A 19,984-nucleotide genomic window follows, 5' to 3' on the forward strand; every position below is an offset into this window, starting at 1 on the left:
TTGGTTTAAACAGAGTCACAGCCCCCTCTCCCCCTCTCCCCCTCTCCCCCTCTCTCTCTCTCTCTCTCTTTTATACAGCAATTAACCGGATGCAGATATTTTTACATTTGTCTGCAGGCACACCCCCGCTATCTCAGGCATCAAAAGATGGGAGAGAATGTTGTCAGGGATTTAGCAAACTGATGCGGTTCCCTGCCTTTCTCCAATCGCTTGAGCTCATCTAAATCTTAATTTAAATCACAGATAGCGAAACATTAACTCCACGCTTTCAGGTGGGAACGTCACACTCCCCCCCCCCCCCCCCCCGCCCCACACCCCCTCCCACCTGTTTCTGCATCTTAGCCTGCAAAATGCTCACCATCCATGCTTGATTTGTGTGACTTCCACTTTTGTGCATATTTACAAAAAAAAAAAAAAAGAACCTGATTCACATTTTTCTAGCAGAACAACACTTGGTTGATTTAACATGAATATATGGATGGCTGTGTGTTGTGGCTCTGGTGTTTGCACCGAAGATTGCAGGATAACAATCCCAGCCAGGGGAATAGCTGTAATCTAAATTTCTATATAAATGGCTAAAAAGCTGCTTAAATTTAAACTGAGGAAGCCATCCCAGACAAGGGTGTCTGCTTCACAGAAAAAACTAAACCAGATTCTGGTTTAGTATGATTAGAACACAATTCCTCAGATGAGACAATATTATTTTTGTTCCCGTTACTCTTTGAGTGTTCTCTTAAAGTTTGTGATTAGCTCTGAACTTGCGGATTAGCATTCTGGTTCAGCTAGCGCCCGTATTCTGTATAACGGAGCCTTAGTGCGATCTGTAATCACTGCATCTCATTCTGCCCTCTCTGAGTCTCCAGGGGCCCAAACACCACAGAACAAGAGCGATTTGTTTACGAACCGTGTTTGGTGAGCTGGGGTACATCCTGGCCCTGGTGAGGGTCATTCTGGGGGGGGGGGGGGGTTATGGGGTGGGTGAGGTTCAGAGGCGCCCCCTGGAAATGTGTGGCCCTACTCCCTAAACCACAGGGGTCCCCAAAAACAGGACTTTTCAGCAGATACACTCACACACACACACCCACCACCCACACACACATTAACACATACACCACACTCACACCATATACGTACACACACAACACCACGTCATAACACATACACACACACACACACACACATACAATAACACACAAGCGTACATCTCCACTCTGTCCCACCGTCTTGTTATTCCCTCATGTGCTCTCCCCCTCCCTCCCCCCCCCCCCCCCCAGCCCCTCAGTGATCGATGCAGCTGTCATGTCGTAAAAGCACTTCCTGAATCGAGCATGCTGGGATGCATTGTCAACACCTCTTTACATACTGAAAAAGATGTGTCACATGCAGGCTTTCTGCCTTACAAACACACATATAGGAGTATCTCCTCCTTCTTTTTCACCCTCTTTTCTTCTTCTCCTATTCTTGCTGCTTGAGAGTTTGTAAATCGTTTTAAAGCGTTCCGAATAATTATTTTCAGTTTGCAGTAATTATGATCACACAGACTATGGCGAAAAAGCCCAATCATTCCTCTGTCATGCTTCTTTTCCTCAGATCTCTCTTCATAAACAAGCTGGAACTGAAACCATCTGGTTTCCCTGGCAAATCCAAAGCTGTGATGGATTCATTCATACGGAAATGCCTTTGCTACTCCTGTGAGTTATTTAATCAGGGGAAGTTTTTCGATATTTGTTTTTTTGCCATTTGTTGATAGCTACTGATGCCAATATTTTACTTTGAATACCATTTTTTGTCTCAGTGGGGTTTACCTGAACAAATAAAAGTGAAAAATCTATTACACAAGTAGCATAAACAGCAAACCATGGCATTGCCATTTCCTGTGTTATTTCCTCATTAGTTCCTGGATCTGTTGATTCCAAAGTAGTTCATTCTGAAGGTATGCCTACTGTCTAGCTAACGCTAATGCTGATAATAATGCTAATGCTAACGCTAACACTAATCCCCGCAAATGTTTCGATCTCCTCTCGCCTGCAGTTTATTTCCCACTGAAGGGTCTGAAGGCGCGCTCTAGTACTGAGAGCTAACGGAACTACCGCGTACCGCCACCCCACCCCCACCGCCAGAGTAAATACGCTCGAATCAGACATTTTGTGAGGAAATAAGAGCCTTCACTGCTCCTGACCTCTGAACCCCAGTGTTCTCTGTAAAAAAAAAACAAAGTGAGCTAAAGTGTGTGTTTTTGTGTGCTTGTTTCCTCCCAAGGTGGCTGTCTGTCTGTCTGTCTGTCGGCCTGCCTGTCTGTCTTTCTGTCTGCCTGCCTGTCTGTCTGTCTGTCTGTCTGTCTGCCTGCCTGCCTGCCTGCCTGTCCGTCTGTCTGTCTGTCCCACCTAGGGAGCTTTTCCTTGCCTCTGTCCAGGCCAGGGTCCATCGTAAAGCGTACGGCTTCAAATGACTGTTTGCAAAATGTGCTATGCAAATAAATGCGATTTGATGGTGCTGATGGTGCTGGATATATACTGAAACAATGCAGGTTAGGTACCTTGCTCAAGGGTACAACGGCAGTGTGTCCTACCTGGGGAATCGAACCTGCGACCTTCAGGTGACAAGACCAGCTCTTGTGGGAGCGGCCCGGACGTAACACATATCCACGGCCTTGCTGCATTCGATAATTATTGTTGCAGTATATATAATTAGCCAACCCCCCCCCCATCACCATGTGCGTTCCTACGGCAACTGCATTAGGCCCCTCGCAGCGAAGCCAGGTGGCCAATAAACGACCTGCTTTGAAACCCGAGATGAAAAATGGGTGAAAGTTCACACGCGTTTTTTCTTTTCTTTTTTTTTTTTTGAAAAATCTAATCGTTCAGCAAAGCTTCTGCAGTTTGCCTTCGATCTCCCTCCTTTTTCCGGGGATATTTCCCACATGAAACAGAGCAAGCCGCAAGTCATCACCCTGGGCTTTGCCACGGAGCCCTCTCGACAGACAGACAGACACGCCGCTAACGTCAAACAAATAGCGTAACAACAACGTCAACATCACGCAGGCCAAGGAACAAACAAAAAAAAAAGAAAAAACAAAATTCAGCCTGTATTTGGGACCAGACTTCAGAAGAGAGAAATCCCTGATACTTGTAGTCCCTGGTAGCAGGAGTCCTGAGAGCGCCGGGGAGGCTTCTGAGAGACACGCGTGAGCCGTGGAGTGGAGAGGTGCCTGTGCGCCGCGCTTTAGCCGTAGCTTATGCTAGTTAGCATTTCCCCTTTGGAAAGTGAGTCAATGAGCTGCGGTGTGCGCGGCCTCTGGCGGGCTGGGGGACGGACATTAAAAGGCAGGCTGGGGGAGGGACATTAGAAAGCAGGCTGGGGGGGACATTAGAAAGGCAGGCTGGGGGAGGGACATTAGAAAGGCAGGCTGGGGGACATTAGAAAGGCAGGCTGGGGGACATTAGAAAGGCAGGCTGGGGGACATTAGAAAGGCAGGCTGGAGGACATTAGAAAGGCAGGCTGGGGGATGGACATTAGAAAGGCAGGCTGAGGGACGGACATTAGAAAGGCAGGCTGAGGGAGGGACATTAGAAAGCAGGCTGAGGAGACATTAGAAAGGCAGGCTGGGGGAGGACATTAGAAAGGCAGGCTGAGGACATTAGAAAGGCAGGGCTGGGGGAGGGAACAATTAGAAAAGGCAGGCTGAGGGCGGGACATTAGAAATGCAGGCTGAGGGACATTAGAAGGGCAAGGTCTGGGGGAGGGGACATTAGAAAGGCAGGCTGGGGGAGGGACATTAGAAAGGCAGGCTGGGGGAATGGGACATTATAAATGCAGCTAGGGGACATTAGAAGAGGCAGGAGCTGGGGAGGGACATTAGAAAGGAAGGCTGAGGGTTTTCTGTGTAACTGCACTCTGCTGCAATGCTGGCCAAGCAGGATCATGAGACTGGCAGAAGAAGAATGACCCACAATAACGGGCCTCGTGGAAATGAAATATACTAATACACTAATAATCTAATGCACTGAAATAAAAAGCGTCAAGCTAAAAAAAACCAAAATGCATACCTAGGGTTCACAATATCGGAGAAAATGTGCAAATTATTGCCATTTTCAGATAAGGAAAAATTTCATTAAATATCCACTGTTGTGAAATATATTGATCGTTACATTTCCTGAAACACCCATACATTTGCAATATACTGTGTGACATTCCATTCCCCAAAATTATCAGATTAGTAGAATTTTTTGTATCGTTTCAGAAATAAAACTACAAAAATTGAGTTTATTAGCATTTGTCTGCTTAGATAAGATCGCAATTTGAACCTCCGAACTCCTGAGTGTCGTTGTTCATTGGTGACAGTTTGATAACAGCTAATAGGACAAAACAGAACCCAGCACCAGAAAGCAGTGTGTGTGTGTGTGTGTGTGTGTGTGTGAGAGATTGTGTGTGTGTGTGTGTTTGTGTGTGTTTGTGTGAAAGAGCGTGGGTAAGAGCGAGTATACGCATGAGAGAGTGTGTGTGTGTGTGCTTGTGTCTGTGTGTGCGTGCATGCATGTGCATGATAGTGTGTGTGTGTGTATGTGCGTGTGCGCGCATGTGTGTGTGTGCATGTGTATGTTAATGTAATGATTTAAGTCCACAGTTGGTCACGCACCTCGTTTCCAAAAACGAAATCAACTGCTGATCATAAGACCAGCCAGAGAGAGAGAGAGAGAGAGAGAGGGAGGGAGAGAGGGAGGGAGGGAGAGAGGGAGAGAGAGAGAGGGAGCGAGAGAGAGGGAGAGAGAGGAGAGAGAGGAGAGGAGGGAGGGAGGGAGAGAGGAAAGCGGAGGGAGGGAGGAGAGGAAAGCGGAGGGAGAGAGGAGAGAGAGAGGGAGGAGAGAGGGAGGGAGACGGGAGAGAGAGAGAGAGAGGGGGAGAGCGAGAGGGAGAGAGGGAGGAGAGAGGAGGGAGGAGAGAGGTGGGGGGGGAGAGAGAAAACATTACTGCCCTCAGGGTTTGGGGGTTTGAAATTCCTGGCCTCAGCCTCTCCAGTGAATTCCGATGCGTTTCTACGCTCACGGGGAACAGGAGGAAAAGCATCCACAAGAGTCCGTGCGCGTACGCAGGGTCTGTGCGTACGCAGGGTCTGTGCGCGTACGCAGGGTCTGTGCGCGTACGCAGGGTCTGTGCGCGTACGCAGGGTCTGTGCGCGTACGCGGGGTCTGTGCGCGTACGCAGGGTCTGTGCGCGTACGCAGGGTCTGTGCACACAGCGTGATAACAGCTTCACCAGGTCCTGGCTGTCAGAACGCGACCTTTGACCTGCCATTCGACCCGAACAGAGCGCTGCTTTACTTCAGAAATTCAGCCCATGTCACTGGGAGTCCGGTCACAGCCTCACATCGATTGTTGACACAGCGTAACCACGGCTGCGTCTTCTGAGCAGAAATAACAACCCAGTGGAAACACGACTTCCCGGCACAAGAGCTTGTTTATTTATAGAAACTCCCCGTGGCCATTTTTTACGCTCTTATCAAACATATTCACATGTATATTTTATCTCCCCTAAATGTTCTGTAATATTTGCAGGCTAATTTTAATGCTTAACGGATTAATACTAGGACAGCTTGAGATATGAAGGGGTCCCAAGGGTGGCTTAATCACAAAAAACTCTGTAAGATTCTGTGAGCTCATTTCCACCTTGTAGTCATTAACACTTTCTCCCAGCCCAGCCCAGCCCAGCTCGGGAACCAGAGTGAATGCTGGGAAACGTAGTGAAAATGTGCATCGGCTGAAGCAGATAAGGCCCAAGAAACACTCTTCTTACGATTCGGCTCTCCTCCCTGATCAACCTGTGACCTCCGCTTTCAAACACATGTCCTGGAGCCTTCACGCTTCTTACATACACAGGTACACAGGTAAGCTTCACAGGTGAGCTGTACTCACATCTGCCCAGGTGACGCGGGTTCCCGGTCCCCCCCTCCCACCTGTTTTAAAAGGCTGGAGATTGACAGCCATCAGGACACGGCACCCAGAGGGACAGTATCAGAAGAATAAACCAAAGCATTCTTCTCGGATGTTTATAACACATTTATAACACATTTATAAGCCATTTACAAAGCAGCATTTTACCGAGGTACACAGTTAAATGCGTTTACGGTATTTTACCAAGTTACGCAGTTCAGTGCGTTTACGGCATTTTGTGCACGGCAGAGAGAGTTTAGTTGTTTGAAAGGAGTGTTTACATTTCACATGTCCTTGGGTTCGATACCAACAGTATAAATAAATTGGGGGGGTTGGCGTTAACAGGTAAACTTAAAGAATATGACTTCTAAGAAAATGAATAGGACTTCTATTTGTGGGCTGCTGTGCACCTCGGGGTGTGAAGGCACGTTGATATAGGCGCCTTTAATGAGGTATCATGTGACAGCCCGATGCGGGTCGGACGGGGGGGGGCACGCGTGGTATAGATTCTGCGTAAGGCAGTCGGCCTGTTCCTGGTCCGGTGCCAGGCGATGTGTTATCACAAAGTGAGAATGTGGAGTGGAATAACTCAGCTGATCATATGAGCTGGATATGCACACTCCCGACCCCCCCCCCCCCCCCCCCCCCCCTTACGTGGTGTTAATTCAACACTGATAGACCGCATATGATACCCCTCCATGGCCTCGTTTGAACTCTGCTACAGTTGGAACAGCAGTGAGCGATTTTCCCTGTGGCTTTCACTAAAAAATCTTCAGGGCATTGATGAAATGAACACAGACATCCCTGCAAATGGGGGGCAACCAAGAAATTTGCTTTAGGGTTTTACATTTTGGTGGGGGGGGGGGGGCTGGGCACCAATACTATCATCCAAATGACAGGGTCATATTGGGGGCTGGATCAATAGCATCCACCCCCCCCCCCGGGCTGGTGTTCCGCTCTCCTTTGTGGTTCTTCCTGTAGTTCATTAACATCTTAATAAGCTCTTTTCCTGAACCAGGAAACATCTGCATTCACTCCGCTCCCTCAGCGTCGCAGAAATAGATTTAACAATCTGTTAGACTCCGCTACCGCACGTCTCCCACAACCTATTTACCTTCACACTTCTTAAGCGTGAGCAGACAAAACGGGCATGCACAGCTTTCTACATACGGGTTGTATTTTACTGAAGAAACAGACTATGCCCCGGGTGAGAACGAAACCCGCAACCTCTTTGTTGCACGGTGTAGCACTGCAAACCACACCTGTGCCTTCGCAGCCTGACGTGCAAAGGTTATCCCAGATTTCGGGAACATGGTAATGCTGCCCCCTTCATAAACCCCCCACCCCCCCACCACCCACCACCACCCCCCCCCCCCAAAAAATCCACCCCGTAGCCAAGGCGGTAGCTAATGTTGCACTGCCGGTACGTGTGAATTTAACGAGGTTCTAAGGGCGCTAACAGCGGAACCCGCGCACGCGTTCCCTGTAATTACACCCTGTCCCGTTCCATTCCTCCATGCCTCAGTCACGCTCTGGAGCGGGACGCGCCCAGGGGGGTCGGACAGCCCCGCCATCCAGGAAAGACGTCCAGGAAAAAACCCTGGACTGACGATTAGCTCCGGACTGCCTGCCTGTTTGGCCGAATTCCTCTCCCCCCCCCCCCCCCACACTTAGCATGAGCGTTTACAATGCAGTGCAGGATCGTATGGCTAAATTCCCCTCTAAATTCCACTCCAATTCGCTGTTTCAGCTTTTATATGTAGCGCTGGCGTGTCTGTGAGCTCAGTGACATCACACATGCAGTTCAGTGTGTGTTCTCGATATCAGGCTCCTTTACACACATTTATTCATGAATTTACACTCGACGACTGACCACCAGTCTGGCCGCCGTGCTTCACTGTTTATCAAATTTAATTTCATTTTTCACACACGATGCCCACACGGAAAAAAACTAATTTCGCAGGTCATTCAGAAGCAGGGCTATCTGGCCGCTCACACCTGCAGCCGCACCTGCTCCGTTGTTACCTGTTGTCATAGTAATCCATAAATACAAAGAGAAAATTTCCAGGCCATTAACACAGGACAAAAAAACCAAAAAAAAAAAAAACAACGAATTATGCACGGACGGGACTGGCGGCCATTTTACTTCACCCCCTTTACCTGCCACACCTGTGGCCGTGCGGGTGAGCCGAGCCGAGCCGAGCCGAGCCGAGCCGAGCCGAGCCGAGCCGAGCCGAGCCCGGCCCCTCCCAGCTTTCTGCTCTTTAACGGGCTAGCTCGCCCGCGGCGGGAGGAACAGCTTGTGCGCTGGAGGGGGAGGAAGGAAAAAGGGTCGCGCGAGTTCCCCGCGCCGTTCCCTAAAACACCGGCGCTCATCTGGTAATTAAGATGGAAGCCGCTCCGCTAATTACCATCCCACGCTCGCGACAAGACAGCCAATCAGGGAAGACAGGACCCAGCTGCTCAGCCAATCAGGGAAGACGGGACCCAGCTGCTCTGGCGGGGGGTGGGGTGGGGGGGGGGGGAAGGGGGGGAGCAGGTGGGGGGCGGGGGGGGGGAACGAGAAACGGCAAAATTACACTTCAAGAAATGATGAAGTGCCAAGCGTCACGCCGAGATCCCAAAATAGATTTTCATTTTTTTTTGTCTCTCCTCCCAAACTCACAAAAAATAAAAATAAAAACACACAAAAAAATAAAAAACAAAAAGGGAAAAGAAAAGCGAACGCCACTTTTTTATTGTCTCCTCGGCTGAGACGAAACGCGGAGGTGACAACGGGACAGCTGCCAGGGGTACGGGGACCAGCTGCCAGGGGTACGGGGGACCAGCTTTCATCAGGGTGTCCAAATCCAGCCCACAAACTCTGGGTCCTACTCCCCCCCAATACCCCCCACTGTTAAGTACACTGACCTCGATTAACCCCTTGAACTGGGTCAGGTCTCTCTTCCTCAAACACAACCTTCAACCTTTGACTCACGGATGGGTTATTAATTAATATATGCAGTAGGCCTGTCCCAATCTGGAGGGGGGGGGGGGCAGTGACATCATGTTTCTGTGCCTGACGTCACGTTTCTGTGCCTGACATCACGTTTCTGTGCCTGACATCATGTGTCTGTGAGTGACATCATGTTTCTGTGACTGACATCATGTGTCTGCGAGTGACATCATGTGTCTGTGACTGACATCATGTTTCTGTGACTGACATCATGTGTCTGTGATTGACATCATGTGTCTATGACTGACATCATGTTTGTAGGACTGATTGCTCAGAAGGTCAAAGAAGGCACGGAACGTCACTGACAGCGGGGATCCCCCTTTCTGTGGCACACCTGATATCGTGGTTGCCCCCGCCCCCCCCCCCCCCCCCCCCCACCCCCCCCCCCCCCCCCCCACACTGGGGCTCACCTGAGATCACCTGAGATTGCAGTTTGACCCCCCCCCCCTCCCAGGCTGAGTCACACCAGTGATAAGTCACTCCCGTGGCTGTGTGCCGGAACATGGCCGTGCGTGGACAGAGCAGCAGTGCAGTTCGACACACCCCTAAATTTATCCAGCACGCACCCGACAGACACACAGAAAAAAAGCCCAGCATTCGCATACATCATACAGCAGCATTCTCAGCAGTCCCACAAGTCAGCAGTGCGCCCACATGAAGATAAGGAGAGCGCTCCATGTCTGGGAGATCTGTATCAGCGGACGGCAGGAGGACAGGGTTCAGATTACTCACCCCCCCCCCCCCCCCCAATCCGTTGTGAGAATAAACCTCAGCAAATGAGTCTGCATTTGGGACGGCCTCATTCTCCCTAGCTGCTCTTTACAACACCTTTACAGTCATCAGAGGAAGAAAATAAATAAATAAATCAGTAAATAAACCTGGCGGTGAATTTAACGGAATGAAATACTGCTCTGGCCTCATTTGCTTAGAACACTTAAAACCTCGTGTCCCACTGTAGGAGAATTGATGTCTTACGGTTTTGAAATTTCTTTATTTTTTTTCCTTCGTTTTAAGCATTCTTGTTTTATAACAGGCATCCACTGACTAGGTACCCAATTAGCTGGCTATTTAATTTAATTTAATTTTTTACAAAGCTTTGTAATTAATGTCGAGACCAAAAAAAAAAAGAAAAGTATTGTACTTTACATCCTGATGAGTGCGGGGGGGCAGGGAGGGGGGCGGGGCTGTAATTAATTCCAGGCACAGACAGAACTGCGCGGATTACGGGCTTCTCGGGCAGAATGACTCATATAAACGCTGTCGAAGCGTCCGAGTCCGATTCCGAGTTCGATTCCCCGTGAGGCGAACACAACCTCCACTCCTGGTGGAGAAGGATATTCTCCCCACGGTTTTTTTTTTTCTCTCACTCCCATTTTCTCCCCAATTTAGTCGTTATACCGATTCCCCATGTGGACCAGCCACGGTCCTGGTCGATGCGCTATCCTCTGTCGGTCTGGGGAGGGTGCAGACTGCCACATGATCCTCCTCCGATACATGTGGAGTCGCCAGTCGCAAGCCGGAAGTACCGCTGCCGGGGATTGAACCCCGGTCTCTGCGGTGGTTGGCGAGCGCTTATACCGCTACACTACCCAGATGGCCCTCTCCCCGCGTTTTTCCTTAAAGCCAGTTTATAATGGGAGAGACGGGGGTTCGAGCTGAGCGGGACGGTGCGGGAGCGGGACGATGCCGTTACGGTTTTAAATACGGTACTGGCAGGAGATGGGCCGTCTCTGTGGCCGGGGCAGGTGCAGTACCTCCGGCCGGGGCAGGTGCAGCACATTCGGCTGGGGCAGGTGCAGCACATTCGGCTGGGGCAGGTGCAGCACATTCGGCTGGGGCAGGTGCAGTACCTTCGGCCGGGGCAGGTGCAGCACATTCGGCTGGGGCAGGTGCAGTACCTGTGGCCGGGGCAGGTGCAGCACATTCGGTCGGGGCAGGTGCAGTACCTGTGGCCGGGGCAGGTGCAGTACCTGTGGCCGGGGCAGGTGCAGTACCTGTGGCCGGGGCAGGTGCAGCACATTCGGTCGGGGCAGGTGCAGTACCTGTGGCCGGGGCAGGTGCAGTACCTGTGGCCGGGGCAGGTGCAGTACCTGTGGTCGGGGCAGGTGCAGCACATTCGGCTGGGGCAGGTGCAGTACCTGTGGCTGGGGCAGGTGCAGCACATTCGGCTGGGGCAGGTGCAGTACCTGTGGCCGGGGCAGGTGCAGTACCTGTGGCCGGGGCAGGTGCAGTACCAGTGGCTGAGGCAGGTGCAGTACCTGTGGCCGGGGCAGGTGCAGTACCTGTGGCTGGGGCAGGTGCAGCACATTCGGGTCGCCCTGCTCTCGCTAGCGCTCGTGCTCACGTAGGCTACTCCCCCGGTCACTTTATCTACGCGATCTGTCTGCTTTCGACTCCAGTTATATTTATATTTTGGTTTATTTATTATTATTGACTCACGTTGCTTTTCTCTGGTTCAATGCTTGGGCAGCAACGGTCTGGTCTGGGATAATTTTAGGGAGAGGGGGTGGGGGGTGAAGATTGGTTTCATTTTCAGTTAATACAGTATGGTGTGTGTAGGACAGTTAATAATGTGTGCGTCTTTGCTGTTATTATTATTATTTTTTGCAACTAAAGGAAAGATGATGGGGAAATTGAGTGTGATTTAATCGGGCAGAGAGAAGGACGCCCGTGCAGGGCCCATCCTGCTGGTCCCACGGCCAGCACTACGCTGTCAGGGCCTGATTTGTCCGAGGGGAATCGGGGATCAGATAAGGTTGTGAGCGAAGAAGAGAGAGAGAGAGACAGCGAGAGGGAGGGAAAGGGGGGGAGAGTGAGAGAGGGAGGGAGAGAAAGAGAGAGTGAGGGAGAGAGAGAGAGGGAGGAAGAGACAGTGAGAGAGTGAGGGAGAGAGAGGGAGGGAGGGGGGAGACAGTGAAAGAGAGAGGGGGAGAGAGAGAGGGAGGAAGAGGGGAGGGAGAGGGGGAGACAGTGAGAGGGAGAGGGAGAGGGAGAGAGAGAGGGAGGAAGAGGGGAGGGAGAGGGGGAGAGAGTGAGAGAGAGAGAGAGAGAGAGGGGAGAGAGAGAGGGAGAGGGGGAGAAAGTGAGAGAGAGAGAGAGAGAGAAAGAGGGGGGAGAGAGAGAGGGAGAGGGGGAGAAAGTGAGAGAGAGAGAGAGAGAGAGGGGGGAGAGAGAGAGGGAGAGGGGGAGAGAGTGAGAGAGAGAGAGAGTGAGAGAGAGAGGGGGGGAGAGAGAGAGAGTGAGAGAGTGAGAGAGAGAGAGCACACGCACTAATATTATACCACAGTACCGTTGTGACTTGCCCTTCAGCCGAACTCTGGCTTAGTTAGTGCCCCACGCTGAGGCGCGGACAGCCTTGCTTGCTCCAAAACTACCCCCCCCCCCCCCCCCCCCGCCCCCCCAACCAGGAACAAGCTGTAAACATGGAGCCCCTCCCCCCCTCTCTCTCTCTCTCTCTCTCTCTATCTCTCATATCTACTGTACTTCTCTCTATGCATCTGCACTGGTGTGTGATCACATTTCTGCATACTTAAAGGATTAACATGGTGGTTGAATGTGACACTTCCCAGTTGTCTTTAGGCAACAACAAAACAAATGTGCATAATTGTTTTATTATTCAGTCATTTCAATGTACTTTAAAACGCATTTTCTAAGCCTAAATTTCCCACTATAAAAGTTCACCCAAACCGTCTGGGCGTGGTAATGAGAACTGTCAGTTAGCTATGATTGACAGACCGTGCCCCGTTACCATAGATACCCCCATGATACGCGCTCTTTTTGGGAGACTGAATTTTCACAAGCTAGCTAGCTTAGTAGTATATCAAGTATCGATAGCTAAGGACGTTGACTTATATCCAATTATAATTTTTGCTATCTAGCTAGCCGAGTTAAGATAAAAGCACAACTATAATGTCCTCATAAAAGCAAACTAGCTAGCTAACGTTATCGATAACATTGCCTTAGGAAAGCAAACTACCTAGCTAGCTAAATGAATATAACCAGAAATAATCTAATAATCCTTAAAAGGTACTCTAATTTAAGTGAACCTAACATTAGTCAAATATTTCCATTGTCTTGCCTGTAAGCCAGCGGCGCAAACTATGGGTCTCGAGTTATCCATGGGTTTACGGGGCGTGGTTACTATGTTCGCAACGCACCAAGTTGACAACTTTCTCAACCCGTTGAAAATAGGACGATAAATTTAAAACGCATATTGCTCCAAAAATACAGAATGGACATATTTAATACTTTACTCATTGTGTTTCTTCAATGCCTCTTGTGCAAATAGCACATAAAACCGAGAAAGTGTGAAAATCACCATGGTACTCCTTTAATGCCGACAGGTGTGTGTGTGTGTGTGTGTGTGTGTGTGTGCGCTTGTATGCGTACAATCAATATACTCTTCTCAGAAAATGGTTCAAAACATTTCAGCAGTACTGTATAAATAAAATGGATGATCACTGTTATAGTCAATAACCCGGTTGGTGGAGATTTTGGCCTGAGTCTCGAGGTGGGACAGTGTTTTTGAGTAGTCCCTGTGCCAGGGTGCATGCTGTACGGGACATCACACCCCCCCGGAGATATTCAGCGCGGTTGGCATGGTAACAGCACTCCCTGGCACGCTCCATGGCGGAGCGGATTGGGGGTGGGGGCGGGGGGAGTTTGGCTTCCCCCTGTCCTGCTCGGGACGGTCAGCCCGGGACGACACTCCAGTGCTGGCAGAGGCGTTTTTGGCAGCTGGACTGGGGAACGGTGCCCAGAGGGAACACAGTGTCCCGCCCAGGAGCTAGGGCCACCGTTCAGGAACTTTATTTTGGCAACCCTGTGCAAAGTCCTTCTCCTCCTCTATTAACAGACTGGGGGGGGGGGGGGGGGGGGGTCATACGTTCAGAATGAGAGGAGCGGGGAACTTTGAGCTCCAGAGTTCCCAAAACAGGACAAATGCACACTTACACCCCTTTCCCGCTGCGGAGCTGGAACCAGGCTGGCTCATTATAGCCCTTTCCCACTGTAGAGCTGGAACCAGGCTGGCTCATTATAGCCCTTTCCCACTGTAGAGCTGAACCAGGCTGGCTCATTATAGCCCTTTCCCACTGTAGAGCTGGAACCAGGCTGTCATTAAGTTGTTACAGCTGGTCATGACAGGTATGATATCATGGTTATGTTATCAATGTATAGCCTTCAAGACACGTGTGGCACAGGAAAAAAGGGAGGAGAAATTATTTAACCATGAACCGTGAGGTCGAACGGGGTGTCAGTCACATGACCCCCACACACCGTCGCTGAGCAGTTTTCCAGTGTTGGAACACAAACAATTCCCCAGAGAGCTCCGCAGTTCATCGCCCAGCGAGCGCTGCGCGGGGCGAGCGCTGGATAGCGGCTGATCTGTCCGTAATGCACCGAGCGAGCCGCCGCTCCACAAAGGCATCCTGGGAAACGCTTTATTGGTTGACCCCGAGAGCAGAGGTCCAATGGGAGAGGTGTTTGCTACGCCGCGGCCCGAGGGCTTCACAACACATCATTACCGAGACATTTTAATTGACTTGAAAGTGTGGCGACGGAAAGCGGAACGAGACCAAATTGTCCGAAGGGCTGTAGGGGTTTTTCCCGCCCTTTCTGCCGTCGCCCCCCGGGTGCGAAGCGTAGCCAGCGGCTGCGTGTGAATCCATCTCTTTACCGTTTCTCACTCGCCCGTCTCCACCACGGGCCCCTCCCCTGGGTTTCAGAGCAGAACTGGGCCATCGTACGCCGGACTGGATCCATGCAGCCGATTGGCCGACAGCCGTGTGAGGGCTGTAGTGACACAGGGTGACCCATATATGGCTCTGCTAGATCTGGCCCTGAGTGCTTGTTTAACCGCCTGATGGGGTCAGGGTTCACACGCAGTGAAATTCTGGAAGAGTTTTTTGAGAGAGAGGTTTGAGAGAGTGACCGACTCTTTGTAAAAAAAAAAAAAAAAAAAAGCACAATGCAAATAAAACTGAACCTAAACTGAACTGAACTAGTTAGTCCTGCTGGAAACACGTGATGAAATTCAGTTACTATATGGTTAATATGCAAATGAGCATGGCATGCCTGAACAGCAGTCAGACTACATTGCTGGCAGTAGGAAGCAGCAAACAGTTTGAAACTATTTGAAACATCCCATCACTGCTCACCATCACTGTTCAACATCACTGCTCACCATCACTGCTCACCATCACTACTCACCATCACTGCTCACCATCACTGCTAACATCACTGCTCACCATCACTACTCACCATCACTGCTCACCATCACTGCTCACCATCACTGCTCACATCTCTGCTAACATCACTGCTCACCATCACTGCTAACATCACTGCTCACATCACTGCTCACCATCACTGCTCACCATCACTGCTAACATCACTGCTCACATCACTGCTAACATCACTGCTCACATCACTGCTCACATCACTACTCACCATCACTGCTCACCATCACTGCTAACATCACTGCTCACCATCACTGCTAACATCACTGCTCACATCACTGCTCACCATCACTGCTAACATCACTGCTCACCCTCACTGCTCACATCTGTGCTAATATCACTGCTAACATCACTGCTCACCATTAGTACTCACCATCACTGCTCACCAGATGGACCACTCAGATGCATCTTGCGCGATTAACCGAGAGCGTACTATCAAAAAATAAATCATCAAAAAAACTGCTTCCAAGAAAAACCCATCCCTTTGCTGTTTGGTACCGTATAGAGCTCACAGGGGAGGGAGAGCGGGTGGGACAAACTTTCAGCTGAGGAGGGGCTGGGCCCTTTGGTCTGGAGAGGGGTACTTTAAATCTGCCGACACTGAACCTTCCTCCTGAAGCAAACCCAGGAGCTGAAATCAGCTCAATCAAACTGCAGGGAGGGGGTACACTGGGATCCCAAGGCTGCCAATCACACAGACGGCTTCCTGTCAAGTTTAAACGGACGCTGTGCCCCTCTCCGTATCCCCTCTCCCTTCTGACGAACACAGACGGGTTTTCAGAATCCCCGCAGCCGGCCCGGCCCGGCTCGGCTTGGCTCGGCTCTCTCCGGTGATTTCCACCGCTCTTTAACCGTCCCTCAGCCCCTCCCACCAAAGTTCCCCCGCGGTGAACTGCCAATCAAACCTGTTACCTTTTAATCCACCCCTAATACGGGCCACTATGGACTCAGATTACTACAGCCAGGAGGGGGTGGGGGTGGGGGGGTGAGGGGGGGGGGGGAGGGTGAGAGGAGCGAAAGGAAAGAGGGAGTAGAGGAAAGAGAGGAGGGGAGTACAGAAAGGGGGCGAAGGAGACAGGAGAGAGGGGAGGGAGAGAGGGTAGAGAGAGTAGAGAAAAGGACAGAAGGTAAAAAAGGAGAGAGAGGGAGGAGGGAGAGAGAAGAGCAGAGGAGGTAGAGAAAGCCTGTGGTTAAGGAGCTATCCGTGCAAACAAGTGGTTGCCAGTTCAGGTCCCTATTGGATCGCTGTGCCCCTGAGCAAAACACTTAACCTCAATAATTTCAATAAATATCCATGTTATATAAATAGATGCAATTTAAAATGCTGCTCTGTCAGATTTTCCTACTGGATAAGAGGTGTGCCAAAACCTGTAATATGTATTTGACTTACCTTCGAGGCTGAGAGCTGACAGGTAACTAGTTATGAACTAAGTATTCAAAATCACCCTTCAATAACAATTCCTGTTAATAATAGACCATGGAAACATTTTTACTTGCTTTCAAAACTGCAAAACCGAAATAAAAAAACAAAACAAATAAAATTGTCAAACTGCCAAAAAATATTGAGTGTCACCTATGAGACAAAAATAACATTTCAAAACATGCAGGATCAGCGTGTTGAAATAACTTGTGTATCTGGGGGAAAAAAAGAAAAAAATATACAAGCAAACACATTCTGTAATTTGTATTAACGCACGCCAAATGTTTTTCGCAAACAAGTCAATTCCAGTTTGCTCATTTAATTGAATTTGAAGAATGCAGCTGCCAGTTCACAAAGCTGTCCTGTTAGGTAAAGAGCTGTTTTTTTTTCTCTCTGTTGGGTGGGATGGGGGGGGGGGGGGGGCTGGTGCGCATGGAACAAAGAACAGAGAACTCTATTTTAAGTGGCGCAATTCTAAAAAAAGACAACCAAGGGTGTGCATTGGCCGTCTCATGCAATGTGCATAAAACTGACTGGTTTATGCCCCCCCCCCCCCCGCCCCCCCCCCCCAACACTCCTCCACACTGCCCCCCATAACAGCATTCCCCACAGCCCACAAAAAGTCCAAGATATCTCCCTGAACAACCCCCCCCCCCCCAATCCCCCAAATAAACAAAAAAAAAACCACACTTTTCCTTCAAAACCAGACCGTGAAGCTATGAAAAGGGTTTTGTTATAAACTGTCAATTCAAGAAAATAAACAATAAAAGAAGTCAAATCACCGGCCTTTGAGCGAAAGCTGCAGAAGCTGCAGTTACAGCTCGTAACGTCACGGTAACCTCCTTCCGCCAGCTTAGCTACTGTCTCCGACCGCAAGGTCGATGACACGCTTTATCGCGCTCTGATGTCACGGCTGCCATTTTGTGAGTTCGGCGGTCCAGAGCTGTGGGTTGTTTTAGTGCCCCCCTGACTCGTACACAAACACACCGCCCACAAACCTGATCAAGCACACCGGGTCCTCACGAAACACGGCCCTCTCAAAAAAATAATAATTTTTAAAAAAAGCAATCAGTGGACAACAAAGGAGGTCTGATTTCTGACGCAAATTTCTCCTTTTCAGAAAGGAAATGGCAGCCAATCAGCCAAGCCTCCGTCAGCCTGGTCCTTCTTTTTCAGGTGAAAGAAATAAGAAGGTACGTTTTTCATTTGTCAAGCTCATAACGTTGACAAGCCAATGTGATGTAAAATATCATGTATTAAAATTAATGGACCCCCAAGAGATCCAATCATTGCAAATTCAACCTTTCTACTCACACGCCAGCTCGACCACTCCGCTCTGCTGCAGCGGGGCGACCTGCACTCTCTGCCATCCGGGTGAACGTTTCTCACTCGTCCCAACCACTGAGCTTCTCCACCCTAGCTTCCCAGTGGGGGAACAAACTCCCTGTTCCTCTACAAACCACTCAGTCATTGCCCATCTTCCACCGTGGTCTGAAGATGCCTCTCTTCAGACTGTACCTGGACTAACTATCACCACTCTGCAGGGCACTCCCAATCTAGGATCACTCTTATCATTTGTGTCCTTCTAATTAGTTCCAGTTGCACTTCCATGTTACACTTGTACCTCCACCCAGCAATTATATTGCACCTGTATCGCTATCTTGATGTGGTAGCTCGTTGTCATGCCTCCTATTTTGACACACCATAACTTTCTGACCTTCTGTGCTTACTGTGTGAATTGGACTTAATGTTCTCATGGCTATGAATAACTGTTATGTAATAAGTATTGTACCTTATCAGACCTGTGTTTTGCAGTTGTTCCAATGACCTTTGGTGTGCATTTATTGTACGTCGCTTTGGATAAAAGCGTCTGCCAAATAAATGTAATGCAATGTAATGTAAAGTGAAACAGTGCCCATGCCACTGCCCCCTGAACTTTCTGACCTTTGACCTGTTGTTCAGTTTACCTCCAGTTTAGTCCAGACAAGTCCAGTTTATGCGAACCTCTTATTTGGAAGTGAAAAGGAATGTGAAAGTTGAAATTTATTTGCCAAAATAAAAAGTAAAAATAATTCCTGTAAGACCTACTGTATGAATCCATTCTGCATGCACAACAAAGTATTGTTTACAGTGGTGTGTGGCTCACCTTTATGAGCTAATGTGGTAAATCCATATCATACAGCAGTTGCAATGGCTGGTGATTAATCGGGCTATGCTGAGCACTTTGATGGCCGCCCATGTCTGTTTAAACACAGACGAAGAGTTAAATTACATCTGAGTACACGCAGAATGTGGGCTACACCAAGTCTGTGACAGGCATTTGGTTTTGTCACGAACCTGCCTTGGGACAACACCCAGATCAAACAGGGTCTGTGCCGGTGTGTGTGTGCGTGTGTGTGTGTGTGTGTGTGTGTGTGTGTGTATGTGTGTGTGTGTGTGGGTGTCTGTGTGTGTTTTCACTCTTATGATAATGATGATGATGAAGATGATGACGATGATTTTGATGATGCTGATTGTAATGGTGATGATGATGACAATACTGATTTTGATGATGATGATGATGATGATGGTTATTATTATTATTATTATTATTATTATTATTATTATTACTGAGAGGCTTTAATGCTAGGGCTTCCCCAGAGAGAGCGGTGTGGCCTGCTGAGAGAGAGTCTGGTGCATTGCAGGTACATTATCACCCACCGAGCTCCGTGCCATTTCAGCCTGCATCCAGTTTCACACGTCCTGATTTTATTTTCCACACAATTTACAACAAATTACAATAACTGATGGGGTGGCCAGAGCAAAAAGGGATAAAAAGAAACAACAACAAAAAGAAAAAAGAAACATAAAAACTGCCATGACATAAATTCCGCAAAATTTCACTCTGGGAAATTAGATCTCAGCATGCAGCGTACCAGGTCTTCAGAGCGGTGCGACTGGTCACCTGCGCAGCCTCACAAAAACAAAATAATAATTTTTAAAAAAGTAGAATATGGCGAAAATGGGATTGTAGAGAAATCCTCTGGACTTATTACACAGCGGGGGAGCAGGTGAGCTGGGCGCGGCCGTCTTCATCACCTGTACTTAACAAGGCCGGGCAGCTCGGGGCGTTCTCATTTTCTCTGACGACCCGACGTACTTAAGGGGGGCTAATTAAAATCACCACAGGGGCAGGCGGCGGGGGGGGGGGGGGGCACGACACCGCGTTTTCGCCCTTTCCACACGCCCGCCCGCCCGCCCCACGGACACGGAGCGCGGAACGAGCTTCAGCACGTTACTCACGGGAACAGAGCATAACACAATCCACCGAAATAAAATATATCGTCCAGATCAAAGAAGGCACTTTGGCAGCACTTCACAAATATGTGGGGAACCACGTAAATTATCGCCACATTCAGACATACAA

At 49.5% G+C, this 19,984-nt stretch overlaps 1 protein-coding gene across 4 annotated transcripts in view; it reads right to left on the reverse strand.

The window, feature by feature from the left end:
* Positions 1 to 19,984, reverse strand: part of LOC118228470 (peroxisome proliferator-activated receptor gamma coactivator 1-alpha-like) — a 234,568-nt gene that overhangs the window by 58,578 nt on the left and 156,006 nt on the right. Inside the window, exon 1 of one of the 4 annotated variants that reach the window (XM_035420007.1) lies at positions 15,532 to 15,709. The exons of the other annotated variants lie outside the window; for them this stretch is intronic. Coding sequence (XP_035275898.1) covers positions 15,532 to 15,534 — 3 coding nt within the window. The 5' untranslated portion in view covers positions 15,535 to 15,709. Of the gene's footprint in view, positions 1 to 15,531; positions 15,710 to 19,984 lie in introns of those variants that run through there. 4 annotated transcript variants of the gene reach the window in all.

The sequence above is a fragment of the Anguilla anguilla genome, chromosome 5 (assembly GCF_013347855.1).
Source record: "Anguilla anguilla isolate fAngAng1 chromosome 5, fAngAng1.pri, whole genome shotgun sequence".
NCBI classification, from domain to species: Eukaryota; Metazoa; Chordata; class Actinopteri; order Anguilliformes; family Anguillidae; genus Anguilla; species Anguilla anguilla.